This window comes from Zonotrichia albicollis, chromosome 1, assembly GCF_047830755.1.
Source record: "Zonotrichia albicollis isolate bZonAlb1 chromosome 1, bZonAlb1.hap1, whole genome shotgun sequence".
Classification (NCBI taxonomy): Eukaryota; Metazoa; Chordata; class Aves; order Passeriformes; family Passerellidae; genus Zonotrichia; species Zonotrichia albicollis.
The window spans coordinates 19,509,163-19,522,874 of record NC_133819.1 but is presented as its reverse complement, the minus strand read 5'-3'; the positions used below and the strand labels follow the sequence as shown (position 1 = coordinate 19,522,874).

At 37.4% G+C, this 13,712-nt stretch overlaps 1 protein-coding gene across 3 annotated transcripts in view; it reads left to right on the top strand.

The window, feature by feature from the left end:
- The window catches only part of PLXDC2 (plexin domain containing 2), a 258,860-nt gene that overhangs the window by 106,129 nt on the left and 139,019 nt on the right, over nucleotides 1–13,712 (top strand). For all 3 annotated transcript variants that reach the window (XM_026795770.2, XM_026795772.2, XM_005480311.4), the window contains one exon: nucleotides 8,476–8,687. In XM_026795770.2, coding sequence (XP_026651571.1) covers nucleotides 8,476–8,687 — 212 coding nt within the window. The remainder of the gene's footprint in view (nucleotides 1–8,475; nucleotides 8,688–13,712) is intronic.

The window sequence follows — 13,712 nt, the reverse complement described above, 5'->3', positions numbered from 1 at the left end:
CTCTCCTGACCCTTGGAGCAACTCTGTGGTTGAACAGGACAATTTACTTCTTTTCCTTTTTGCAGGAAATTTCATGAAAAACATCTTGACACCACAGTGTAGTAAGTTCTGGCGCTAAGCCTTTACTGTTTATTAAATTAATTCATTAATTCTACAAATGATCAATCTGCTTACTTGTAGCTGGATTAATCTTTCTTAATCCTGAATCATTGTTTGTCTAGGAAGACTTTGTGAGCAGAAAATGAAAGAAGATATTTAGTTTCCTTGTTTGATCCATAATGAAAGTGAAGGGGTTTGAATTTATGGCTCTGATGAAAATCAATTTGTGATCTTGAGCTGAAAAGAAGTCCAAGTTATGTCTCCATAAACTGCTGTAAATTTTAATTTTCCCATCTTCAAAAAATTCTCTTTTGCCACTCTACTGGAAGAAAAATAATGGAGTTTTTTTCTTCAGCTTTTATAACATCAGATTATTATTATATTCTCTGCTACACATTTCTGGCTTGTTCATTTTCCAGTTTTCCAAATCCTGACCTCTGTGAAACATCTACTACTTCAAACCACTTCCTTTCCCCTCCTGTGATGGGGGCAGAGGGGATTGAGGATGCAGAGGGAGAAATGTGCCATATTTAAGTCATGCTGGGGTTACATTGCATGATCTGCATTTCTCTGAAGTGTCCAGGACGTGTTGAGTTCTCAGAAGTGTCACTCTGTGTTTTGGCACACTGCCACAAACTCATTAATAAGTCTGTTTGGAGATAGTAAGAGGCTTAGGAGTTTGCCCTTGTTTGAGACAAATTTACCAAGGGTGGTTTCAGTCTGTTGGGCACCACTGACTGGGGAGGAGAGGAAATCCTCCATCGGTGTGCCATCAGTGCTTATTGTACCTGATTAGGCATTATGTCATTGTGCCAACTTTCTTCTTTTTTTTCCTGTGTGCCAGGTTGCTCAGACTGTAGCCTGTGCCCCTGAGGTGACATTGCCTGTGCCTGTGTGTGTGGGCAGCTCCATGTGCTGGTGTGTGAGCCCTGTTGTCCATCTGTCTGTCTTTGCTTGATCCCCCCAATCCTGCATGGCTGCCTTTGGGGTGAATGATTGACCCTTGTGCCTGGTTCAGTCAGCCTGACAGGGCTGCCCAGGGAGCCAGTTACCCTCTGGTGCTGCTCCAGCCCCAGGGAGTGACAGCCCGTGGTGTCTTGGCCTGTCCCCGCAGTGTCGTCCCTGCAGTCGCTGCTCTTTTCCTCTGCACGCTGCTGTGCGAGACACCGTGTGTGCTGTCTGTGCTAACCCATTTTTGGAGCAATGGGCTTCCCTCTGCCTTAACCTTTGGCTTCTCCTCAGGATAAAACTGAAGATAACCTTTCTACCAAAGCTGCATTTGGCACTGTCTGCTCAGAAGGGCATAATTAGCCAAGCTAGCACAGGTTCTTATATCCCAGTTATTTACAGTCTTCTTTCTCAACAAGTCATGCAAAATGAGTTCCAGACATATGCTGCAGCTCAACCTATGAATACCTAGTTCACTTTTTGTATGCTTTTCTCTCATATCCTCAGGTTTTTCTAGTGCCTAGGTTTACTAGAGCCTTCAGGAAAAAGAAAGATGCCTTCAAATTGTAACAGTGAAGTGAATGCATAAGAGACAGCTCTAATGCTACTGTCCAATACCAGCAATCATACTGTAACCCAGTTACTGACCAGAAAAAAAAGCAAAAAAACTTCTTTACAATGTGTTTAAATAAGGTACAGTTGGTATTAGTATTCTCTGGCAAACCTTTGAATTGAGTTTGGAAAAGCAAGAATTTGCATATAAATAGAATATTATAGAGAGATCTCCATTTCTCTTGGCAGGGCATTTTTTTGTTGAATTCTTTACTTTTTACTGCTTTTTAAATAAATAATTCTGTAGTTTAGCAAGGGTTTGTGTTATAGGGAGATTTGTACAGAAAGTACATAAATTACACATGAATTAACATTTTGACATTATTGCTACAAATTAATCAGAAAACATCAAATTATTTTAAATTTGTTAACTACTTCCTTTTCTATGCTGTAGATGATAATGCACAAGAACATAAAATTATTAAAAGTGTGAGTTCTGCTCCAGGTACATAAGAACATTATAGATATACTTTGTTTTGGAAGCTCAGTATGGGGTAATATTCATCTATATCCAGCTGGGGGTCTGCATTACTGATAATTATTGCAAATGCTACTGGAGAGGTGGATAGAGAACATATTAGTATAGGGTGCAAAGATTAAGTGAATAGTACTCAAATTGAATTTGCCATGGCTGGACATCCAAGTCTATTAGACTTTCTTTTCTTTTTTTTTTTTTCTTTTATTTTGTAAGGAAAGACTAAACCAGAATCAATTCCAACTTCATTATCTTTCTTTTCAAAGTGATTTTGTCTTCCTGTCTCCAAAAGGGGAGAGCTGAAATAAAGGATTACACTCCACATTGTTAGCTTAATCATAATTGTGTTTTTATCATTCCAAAAATAATACAAAAAAAGGTCTGCCAGGGTGGGATGCAGATGTGCATAAGATTTGTAAGCACCTAGTAGGTGTTAAATGTTTTATGCCTTCCACTTGTTACAATCAGCCTTCTCTAGACTGTTGTTCTAACCTCAGATGTGAAAGTAACTTAAATCCTTCTAGAATACGTGTGCAAAAAAATGAGCGACATTTTTTCCTTTTTAAATCTTCTTTTGCTAAAATAGCTTCAAAATCTTGATACTGGCTAGGTTTTTGGTGATGACTGATATCACTGTGTACTGACCAAAATTCTCTCCCTCCTCTTACTATCCAGCATCTTCGAGACTGCAAGGCTTCTTTGAGACATAAGTTGTATTTTTTTGGTTCTGTATATATCCAGTTAGCAATAAATTTAAATCTTGGTCCCCAGGTGGAACTGACAAAAAGAACAGAAAAACAAATCTATAAGAAATTATAAAGCCATAATCAGATTGCTTGTAAATTTAATGTGCAAATTATTGTGTTTATGTAGCTGGAGAATATGAGTGAAGCTGGAATTTAACAATATTTGCTCAGTGTTGATTTAGGTTAATCAAAGTAACAGTATTGTTACCAGTGGACTCAGACCTTGACTTTACTTATAACATTTTAATTTATCTGTGTGATTACATAAATATTTACAAAGTGAAAGTAAATCAGGCAATTAAAACAAGCAAACAAAAATTTTAAATAAAAACAAAACCAAAACACAACACTACATTACAAAAACTCTGCCTGCAGTAATTCTAGTTGTGACAAAGATAAAGTTCTAGAAGTGTGGTAATATGCTCTTTGGGGCCACTTGTAGTGGTGAAAAATAATTATTGAATAGAAAAGAGTTGCAAAGGGGAAGGTCTGAGTTCATATTGTTGATAAAATGGAGGTGGAGGGAAATTGCCAGTTATGTTATTTCCCTACCATAATACCTATTATTATTGATACTGATTCTGTATTTGACATGAGTCTTAGTTGCTACTTATTATGTAATTGCAAGGAAAATGTACCTGGAGCTAGTGTTATTATTTTGGACATTATTTTTTTGTTCTGAGCAAACAATTCAACAGCAGCACAGTGATCATCATCTTCCATCACTCAGAGTTTTATCATCATTCACCTCTGATTCCCTTTGCAGGCCTCATAAATTCTCATCCCTAGTTGGGAAAAATAGGATCATGCTATGCATTATTTCCCCACATATTGTTAGAATTCTGTTAGCAGTTTCACACAAGCTTTAAAAAGAAACTATGAGGATCTGGGCTTTTGTTGGTTTACCCAAATCATGACCCAAACTGACACAGCTATTTGTGTGCTAATTATCAATGTGGGATACATTTTACAAATAGTGTTATTTTTTAATTTATTAAGAAATGTATTTTATCATTGTCAAAGACATATTGTAAGTCAAGCTTATCTATCTTTCCTAAATTAAGGTCAGAAAGGTGGAATTGGTCCTAGGCCCATGAATCAGGTACAGATGAAGAAAAAAGTCTCTATTTTGTTGAGGTGTTCATAGGAAGAGTTCATTTAAAGCAGAAATTTTCCTTTCTTTGAGACATATGACTGATATCTACTGTGAAAATCATCATTTAATATATAAGTCCTGTACCTGGAGAATCCTTTAAAGGCATGTTTCTGTTTGGAAAGAACCTATAACTTCATGGGACTAGTATTCATATATTTCATCAACATTTTTTTTGCTCTCTCACCCTTACTGAAAGGGTCATAATAGAAATAAAAACTCATAAGACAGGCTATAGAAAGTTACTTAAGCAAAAGTAGTAACATGACATTTTCTGTCCCTTGATGAAAAAATTTGTGTATTTGATAGTTGATTTTGCTGGCATTTGGGCTGTGGCATATTTAGAAAATTGATCATGTATCTCACAAGCAATCTTCTGAATACAGGTTTCAATGTGTGAGTATTTCTAGTCTTTCAAAAAAAATCTTGCTGATTATGATGCATTTATGAAATTAGTCAAATTGCAGAGTTGGTTTAAATATGTGCAATCATGAAATAACGCACACATTTCAGAAATGCAAATCCAAAATTCTGATGTGCTGAAACACTCCACAAAATTTTGTTTGAACTTTTAGAAAAGGGGGGGGAAGCCCAAAACTAGCTGAATGAATGGAAGAAGATTTATGTATTTGCCTTTTTTTTTTCCCAAAGAAGGTTTCTTTCTCCTTTGGTTGCATTGCCACCCATTAAAAAGAAAAAGTTTCTTCTTTGTTATTTCTTCCTTATAATTAAAGTTTTATGTACCCCCCACTTCCTTGCAAAATCAGAGCTGTCTTACTTGTCAGGTTCAGCTGTTGCATTTTGGGCCTATTTGGTTAGAATTTCTCTCTTTTTCTTTGAGGGCAGGCTTAGTAAAACAGAGAACCCATGTCCCCACCACATTTAGGTGTCTTCTTCCCTTTCAGCAAATCTTTCTTGTATAGCCCAGCATTTCTGATCTGTTAGAGCCCAGTTTTGCATCTCTGTTCATACAATTCAAACAAGCCATCTGTGCTTGCCAATATTGTGATTTTATTCTGAATCAGACATTACAGCATTTGGCTTCTTTTCAATTGATTTGAATGACTTGTCCTCCTTCAGTGTTAATTGAAGCAAGAGCTCCAAGATCTAAGAGATAAGACCATAATACTATAATACATTTCCTCTAAAATGCCTTTTATGTGATTTTTTTTTTATCTACACAGAGATTTCAACCAGAAACATCAAACAGTTCTAAATTGCAAAGTGTTGGAATTTTAGGTCTCTGAATTTCCTTTCTTATGGGATGCCCCCTTTTAGAACTTAAAGATAGTTTATCTATCAATTACCTGAAAATTTATGTAAGTTATATTTACATAAAAGTAAAATATTCTGTTCAGCTTATTTCAAAAATGTTTGTCATTTTCTCAGCATTAGAGATCTGCTGGGATGAACAGAGAGAGCACTCTGGAGGAGAGCTGGTCCATCCAAGCTCATCACCCCTCTCTATCCCCTGTAGTTGAAGGAAAAGGTTTAATGAAGGAGGACTCTCACAGTATGTTTCTTTATTTATTCCTTGAAATCACATCCAGATTTTATCTCACATTGTAGCTCAGTATCCTCACATTGCCAGCCCAGGACAGTTAACTAGTCTATTGATAGCTGTGTTTTACAGATTTTACAGTGAAAAAAACTCCAAAGATTAGTTTTAAATTCAATAGTTATAACTTCCTGAATTTAATTCTTGCTACTATTCAGTTTAGAAGGATATCATGCAGCCTGAATACACTTAGATTATTCTAAACCTTCCTTATGTCAGTATAGCTTGTACCTGTAAAAAAATGTTTTATCAGTGTAATGGTAGAAAGAGTCTTTTTTAGAACATTTTCTATGTTTCAGTGAGAAAAATCATGTACTTTTCTAATTGAAAAAGTTCAAAAGGGGGTCAAAATTGTGCACTAATGGCATCGAAAATCTCTGTAATGGGGAATGGGTAAGCCAAATTTTGCAGATGCCATGATGCAATTATACCATAAAATATGGAGAAAATTGTGTAGAATTTCCAAGCCAGTGGAAATACCCCAGCACATTTCTTTCCTTCTCATCATCATTATATTATTATAAGTTTAAAAAACAGTTTATGTTGTGAACACCTTAAAGGTTAGAAACTTCATTAATTTCTATTCAGGATGTGGGAGAACAAGGTGTAATTGATTTTCTTTACAAATGGGTCTCAACTTGAGGTGAATGGGATTTTAAACCCTCCCCTAACTTTCACTTGTTCTATTTGCCAATTTAGGTGATTGCCTCAACACGTCAAGCATGTATGATAGCCGTGAAAAGAGTAGGCTGAAGTGGGGCTGCAAAATGGGGGTGAAATGCTTTTTTTGGGTCGCTCTGAGAGTGGGTTTTGAGCCCCCAAGGCCAGGCAGGACAGGTGTTTCAGGGGAAGGGGAAGGGGTGGTGCAGAGGCAGCTGAGGTGCCGTGCCCTGTGTGCCCTGTCTGTAGGTGTGTGGCGCTCCCCAGGGCTTGCAGAAGGTGCCGGGGTGTCGCTGTGCCCTGTGTGCCCTGTCTGTAGGTGTGTGGCGCTCCCCAGGGCTTGCAGAAGGTGCCGCGGTGTCGCTGTGCCCCAGCCTCGGTGGCAGAGGGGACAAACTCTGCCTCCCTGAGCCAGCCCCGGCACAGGCTGGGAGCCCTGCCTGCCCACGGCCCTGAGCAGTTTGCCATGTCCCACAGCTTCCCGATCCCCAGCACAGGGAAGGCTGCAAGCTGAAGCAGGGAGGGCTGCTTTGAATAAATTCTGATAAGGAATGTGGAGGAATAAGTTAGTTCACCCGCTGAGCTGTCCCTCTGCATCGGGCTGCTGACTGTCTGATAAAACAGGGAGCACGGTAGCAATTTGTTGAAGTCAATGTTCTAAGGCTTTTAAGAAATGCAAGGAAACAGGCTTCAAAAAGCCATCTATTAAAAGAAAATAAGTCCGATTCCTTGGGGTCTGAGGAAAGATATGGCCTGAGATTTCTTGTTTTGCATGTCAATTAAATTCTCATTTATCTAGCTGACCAAACACCTTCATCAGACATAATTTCAGCTTGGCTGAAACTGATCAAATAACTTAGGAAATGAGTTTAGTAGATTTGGGAGAGTTTGATAGAAAAATGGAACCACATAGAGCCTAAAGTTTATTAGATATTGTTTCTGTATAGTAAGACTTTCTGGTCTGCCAAGAACCATGTCAGACAGATTTTTCTATATCCATGGCTTCTACACCTGTACTTGCTGTGATGCAGAAAACCTTACATTTTTGAACCTTTAATAGCTAATTTTTCATTTGTCCATCTCTTCTGTACTTTGACAATGTGTGTTGCTCATTAAGGACCTCAGAAGTTGTACCATCTTTTGGTCAGAAGATTCTGTTTAAAAAAGCAATGGAAGTATTTCTGCAGATAATTGTTTACTGGTCTATCCTTTCAGCATTTTCCTTTACCACTCCTTTTGAGAGGTCTGGTTTTTTCTGGATTTTGGACCAAATCACCTTTTTCCTGGCCCATCAAAAGCACAGAGCACCCCTTTACTTGTCCTTTTAGACACTAAGACAATGTGAAAAGCATATCTGACTTTTAGTGCAAAATATGCAAACTTCATTCTCTCTTGATGGTGGTAACCAAAACAAATTACCAGAAAAATACTTTGATAGGGTTTTGGATTGGGCAAAATGAAAACTTCTGAAGAATTAATGGTTTTGTATGTTTGTTTTGCTGATAGTTTTACTAGTATGAAAAAGTTGCAAATGAGCATGAAAATGTCCAAAAGTAATATGTTAAACACACCACCCAACTGCTCATCCCTTGCAGAAGATATAGTGGGTGTCTGCAGACTTCACACATCATTCATGTTTATCACGTATACAGCAGGACAGATTTATTTATGAACTGGAACAGCTGTTTATGAGAATTTCACATCTTTCATAATGTTTATTTGCCTTTCACCATGGCTTCCAAGCTCTTTCAACATAAAATCAGTAAGAAAACCTAAGTCTGTACAAGAGTTTCTCTGTCTCTTCTACATTTGTTTTCTTAGGTGATGAAAATAATTTTTTTAGACTTAGTCTATTTTGAAAAGTGTCAGCTATGGGTAAACATGTATTAAAGTTAAAAATGTTACAGGAAAAGCTTTTCCCAGACAGAAAACAAGCAGAAAAATAAAACAGTTAGGATGTTTAGATGAGTCTACAAAACTTAGTCCAAAATTCCTGAATTTTGTAAAAGTATAATAGTTCTTTTAAACACTTACATTGCCATAAAATCTTTATAACGGATACAAATGGCTAATTTATGGAGTGTTCAAAACCTTTATAAAAATTATTTTAATTTCAATTAAAATTTATTTTCGTGTATAATTTACTTTCAATTGTGATTAGCAAACCAGCGTTCTGTTCACTTACTACATTTCTTTGTTTTGCCTTTCTTTTCTTGTCAAACAGGTGTGTTTTATGAAGTTGTTCAGAGCTTCCCTCGAGTGGAGGAGAATGTGGAGGTGGATTCATTTGTGAGCAGCCACAGGTGGAGAAGGCACTCAGAGTCCCTCAAATCTGTGGACACCAACAGAGCCAGCATGGGGCAGGATTCCTTGGAGCCAGGGGGTTTCACAGACCTGTTGCTTGAGGAGGGACATGACAACACTACACAGATTGAGGTAGAGACTCATTTCATCTATTTCATTTTATTGCCTTTGACTGGGGCTAAGTAAAAAATTATGACATTTCCTTCAGGGTATTCAAACACTTTTGGGGAGCAGTAGCTCTGGTCTTTGCCCTTGTGAACCTATCAGCACATGGAAGCTGGAGTTTTCTCTTGTCCTGAGGCTGGAGCCTGTCCTTTATGACTTTTGAAGACAGTCTCTCGAGGATATTTGCTATTTTGATGGAAAACAGTTAAGGGAAGTCCCATGTTTTAGCAGTTATTGCTGAAAAACTGGAAAAGGAAGTAGTATTAAAACAGAATAAAATTGAATTATTTTTTGAAGTTGATGTAAACACCTCAATTTGCAAGACTTTGGATATCTTTGGATACCTGGATATCTTTCTGGAGAGTAATATCCAGGCAAAAAGGGGAAAACACCCTAGAGAAATGAAAACTTGGAAAAAAATTCAGGTTGGTGATTGAAAAAATGGCTTACTTTTGATATTTGGTCTTCCAAAGAATAAGATGGATTGAGTCCATCTTTGTGAAGCATTGGGACATTCTCCCTCTCCTTTGTAGTGTCATTCAACCTCTAATTTCTTATTTAGCTGCCAGATAGCTCTCTGTCTTGTTTTCTTTGGTTCTTTTGCTGTTGTGGTGGTGGTGTTTTTTAAGTATTGAACTTGAAGGTTTCCTGTTAATAAAATCTGCATCCTGTTTTTCAATAAAATACAATTTGGAATAAACTACACTTAACATCTTCAGTCATTATAATCTGCTTCCAAAACAACAGTGTTGGGGTTTTTTTCAGTTCCAAGAAGCTCACTCTCAGAGAAAAAAAAAATGCAGTTTTCAGATTTTGGGTTTTTACTCACACAATAAAAAAACACAATGCAATATCAAATCCGTCTGTAGAGACAATGGAATCTCTACTGCATGAGCAAAAAACCAGTGCTTTCAGAGAGGTGTGTTTTGTGCTTGTCGTTTTAAGGTTTCCAGTTTGCACAGGACTAATTACACTTCCTCTTGTTCCAACATGGAAGTCACTGGTTGGTAAATTATAGTTTTGAATTTCATGTTGATTTTTTAACTTCCTTTTTGCTTTGTGTAATCCCCATCTGCCCATACTTGTGGCAATTATTTTGGGCTACAACACAGATCAGTCTTGCTTCTAGTTATTTTAGCAGGAAAAGAGCAAGCTGTCTCACGTACAGGGAAGTTTTAGTAGCTGATCTTTCCATGGCTTACCCCATAGATCCCTATGCAGTGTTTCCATTCAGATGGGTTCCAAGATCCTATGAAGCAAAATGGTCAGAAGTCCCCCTCTAACACTTATGTATAGCAAGACTTGGGGAACAGAAATGAATGCTTGCAAATGGATATACATAGATTGGTATTTTTCCAGGAACATCTTTCCTGACAGATTAATGTCTTTAAAGTGTCTTAACCTGAAAAGTTTATTGAATTCAGGTTTTGTGTTCTGTTGCAAACCTCTTTTTTCTAAGGTCTTTTCAGCACAGTAAGATAACGGAGTTGTGGTTTTACACATTATCGGATTCCATTGAAAATCCCCACTACAACACAGAGGCATCTCACAAAAACCCCTTGATGCCTGGCCTTTTGGAGGAGGTAGAGTATACAAGAAATCCACGGAGGAAGAATCCATATGTTGCAGTCTTCTGCAGCTTGGCAGCTTATCAGCAGGGCTGGAGAGCTTATTGATTATTTTAAATTCTTGTTCTGTGCACATTGCAGTGCTTGCTAAAGAAAATCCAGAGAATAAGTATTAGCTGCCACTTACATTTAGTGATGCTACAGGATGATGACATCCCTCCTTTACAGATACTGTTTTTCACAGATACAGTTTTCTCTAAGTGTTTTTTAGGCTTACCATGCAAATGCAGACTTCTTTAATATGAAGACTGACAGTAATGAGCATGTTTTCAATTGATAGTATTTGCTGTCCTTCTTTATAATGAGTTTTTCTCTCCAGCTTTATAAACCCAAATCCTTTCTCTCTCAGCTCTATCCATCTTTTCTTTTTTTTTGGCAAAAAAACCAAACCAAAACCCCAAACCAACAACAAAACCAAAACAAAAATAAATAATTCAAACAAACAAACAAAACCCACAACAAAAACCAAAACGACCAAGGAAAAAGGGGAAGGCAGTGGGCAGAAATTTCTAGACACTGTTTAAAATTAAATATTACTTGAGTTATCAGTCCATAGTCATAAAGTAAAAAGTGATAAAAATCAAACCTGTGTGAAGCACATCTTAGTTCCACTGCATTGCTGTTTATTTTAAGATAATGACACTTTTAATTAATTTTTTCCCATTGGAGTTACTGGAATTGTTCACTGGTTCAGCCATCAGCCCTGATCTGGAGGTTATTTTAACATCAACTTGAGTGAGAGCATGAAGTGCAAATCTTCTAAAGCTCTTCATGCAAGTGCATTGTAGATTGGTTCATCAACACAACTTTCCAGTAGTCAGGGTGGGCCTCCTCCTGTGCATGGGAAATATAATGGTGAGATTCTCTTTAGAGTGCAGCCTCTCTGGTCCAAAAAATGGGGCAGTGTAGGCACCAGGGAGCCCTGGTGTATCTCTTCACATCTCTGCTTTTTCTCCTGCATTTGCTTGGCACTGTGATTCAGGAAAGAACTCATACGAAATGATGTACACATTCATGTGCCTTTTTTAAGGTAAGCTGTTCTCTTGAACTGGTCTTTAACTAAACTACAGAGCCTAGAAGAAGCAGTGATTATAACCATTTGATGTGCTGGGCCTTCAGAAAAAAACAGGGTCTGGAGAAGAAGAAGATAAGACCTCCAAGTCCCATTGTGTTGCTGGAGAATAGGAATGTTGTGGTGCCACAAACCCACAAAGATGGATGTTGCCAAAAGAAAAGCAAAGGACATCAACAAGTTTTTGCTGCATGCCAGAAGGAACCCTGATAGCTAACTATAAATTATAGGGTAAAATTAATATATAACATCTTAAAGCAATACTACTATCTTGAAAGTACTCCTCGTACTTTAGAAGGATTATTGTGTGTGCCAGTTAGGAATTATAATGCTGCAAATCCAAAAAGCCTCCCAAGGATGGAGGTTAGTCCCATTTGCTCTATTTGCAATTGGTACTCTAGAGCTCAAAGGCAGAGTAGGGTCATATTCTATAAGAGACTTATTATGTTTTCATTCCCATTATATCAAATAGCTAAAAAAGAGAGTGAGAGAAAGCTCTTAGGCATAAAATAGTGACATAAAAAGAGTGAAATCTTATACAGATGGGTGCAAATGTTACAGTCTGAGAGAAATTCCCAAAGCAGATAGCCTTGGACAGGTAAAGCAATGTGCTGTCAGACATCTAACCCAACTGTAAGGGACAGCCCCAACATACAGTGCTCTGGTAATGCACTGCACCAGTTTGTCTTCTTGGCTTCATGGCAAATGAGAGTCTCCGTTTTCAGGTCTCCGTTGAAGATAGGAGCATCCATGGCTAAGCCATATATCTTCCAAGGGTTACAAAGCCAAAAATTAAAGCCCTCCGCCTGGAATATAAAGAATTCTTCTTTCTAGAAATTTTGCTTCTCAAATTCCTGGGGTTTCACAATATCATGATTTCAAGACTAGCTTTCCTTTTTTTTTTCCTCCCATTTATCTTAAGAGTCTTCTCTCCTGTTTTAAGGGTCAGGGTTGTTTTGGGTTTTTGCTTGTTGTGTCATCTACTGCTTTTGTTTATTGGGCTCAGGGCATTTGGAAGTGCCTTTTACTTATGATAAATAGAGCTTAGGAAATGCAACGTGTCAGGTGGAATTTGTTGCTGCAAACACTGTAAGCCCTTGTAAAAGCAGTGAGTGTGAAAATACATCTTCCTGAATATGTGTAGTTTGGCATGTTTTCTTTCAAGTGGGGAGAAAAATAAGATAAATATACTACATTTCTTCATATATTCTTGTAAAATAAAATTATGCTCCATAGTCACTCACTTTTACTAAGTAGATTAGTATTAATATTGTTAAAATGAACTCAGCTTCATGGTGATGATGTGACCAGTTGTTCTGTTAATCCCCAAAGGCCTGTGGCCATACAGATAATGAAGGTGGATATCAGAGGTTCTTTCTGCCTGTTTGTTTTTTGCATTACTGAAAAAGAAGTTGATCCCTGAAATGAATCTCCTATGGATCCTGGTTGCCCAGTATTCACCACTAAAGGATCCCCAAATGCATTCCTGTTTTGTCATAGTACTTGCTAACGTAGGTCTGGCTACTGAGAACTGGAGAAGGCTTAATAATTCAATTATATACAACTAATGCATTTGTGCATTGCACAAATGTTGCATGATAATTCTTCCATAGATTAAAACGTGCATAATTTTTCAAGTGATTTCTGATGATTTTTGGCTATGTGTAGCTCCATTCAGATCAGAATCTCTCTCTGTATGTATAGCTTTGGTCTCTTTATCACAGATCTTCCTTGTGACTGCAGTCACACCAGTACAGGGTAAAACACTGGCAAGAAAAATACAGAGAAATTGAATGGAGAAGTGTCTGATATATAGCTTGCATTCTCATGAGCAGAAGGTGAAAAACTTTGCAGAATAACTTTAGATCATGTGAATTACTTTTGAATTTGTTGCCTCTGTATAGAGATACTACATCAAAACAATAGTCTTTCACAAACTTCAAATACCAAAAATAAATCCAGCAATAAAATAATAGATTAAATCATAGTCAAGCTTGAGCTGAGTGCAGTAAAGTTATATTGCTTTGCACCAGCAAAAATGTGAGGAAAAACATAATTTTTCATATAAAGTCTTAGAACAGAAAGAATGATTGCTGCTGTATGACAGAAGATTCAGTTCTGAGCAAGGACTAGCATGCTAAATCAAACCAAATTCAACTGTATTTTATTTTCTCTGCCCCACGTAACATACTACTTGCAAGCATAGAAAATTGAGGCTGTTTCAGTGCAATTTTTTTTCTATTAAAGTAATTAATTTATTCCTGTGGAAGTCACTGATATTTCCTGCTGTGT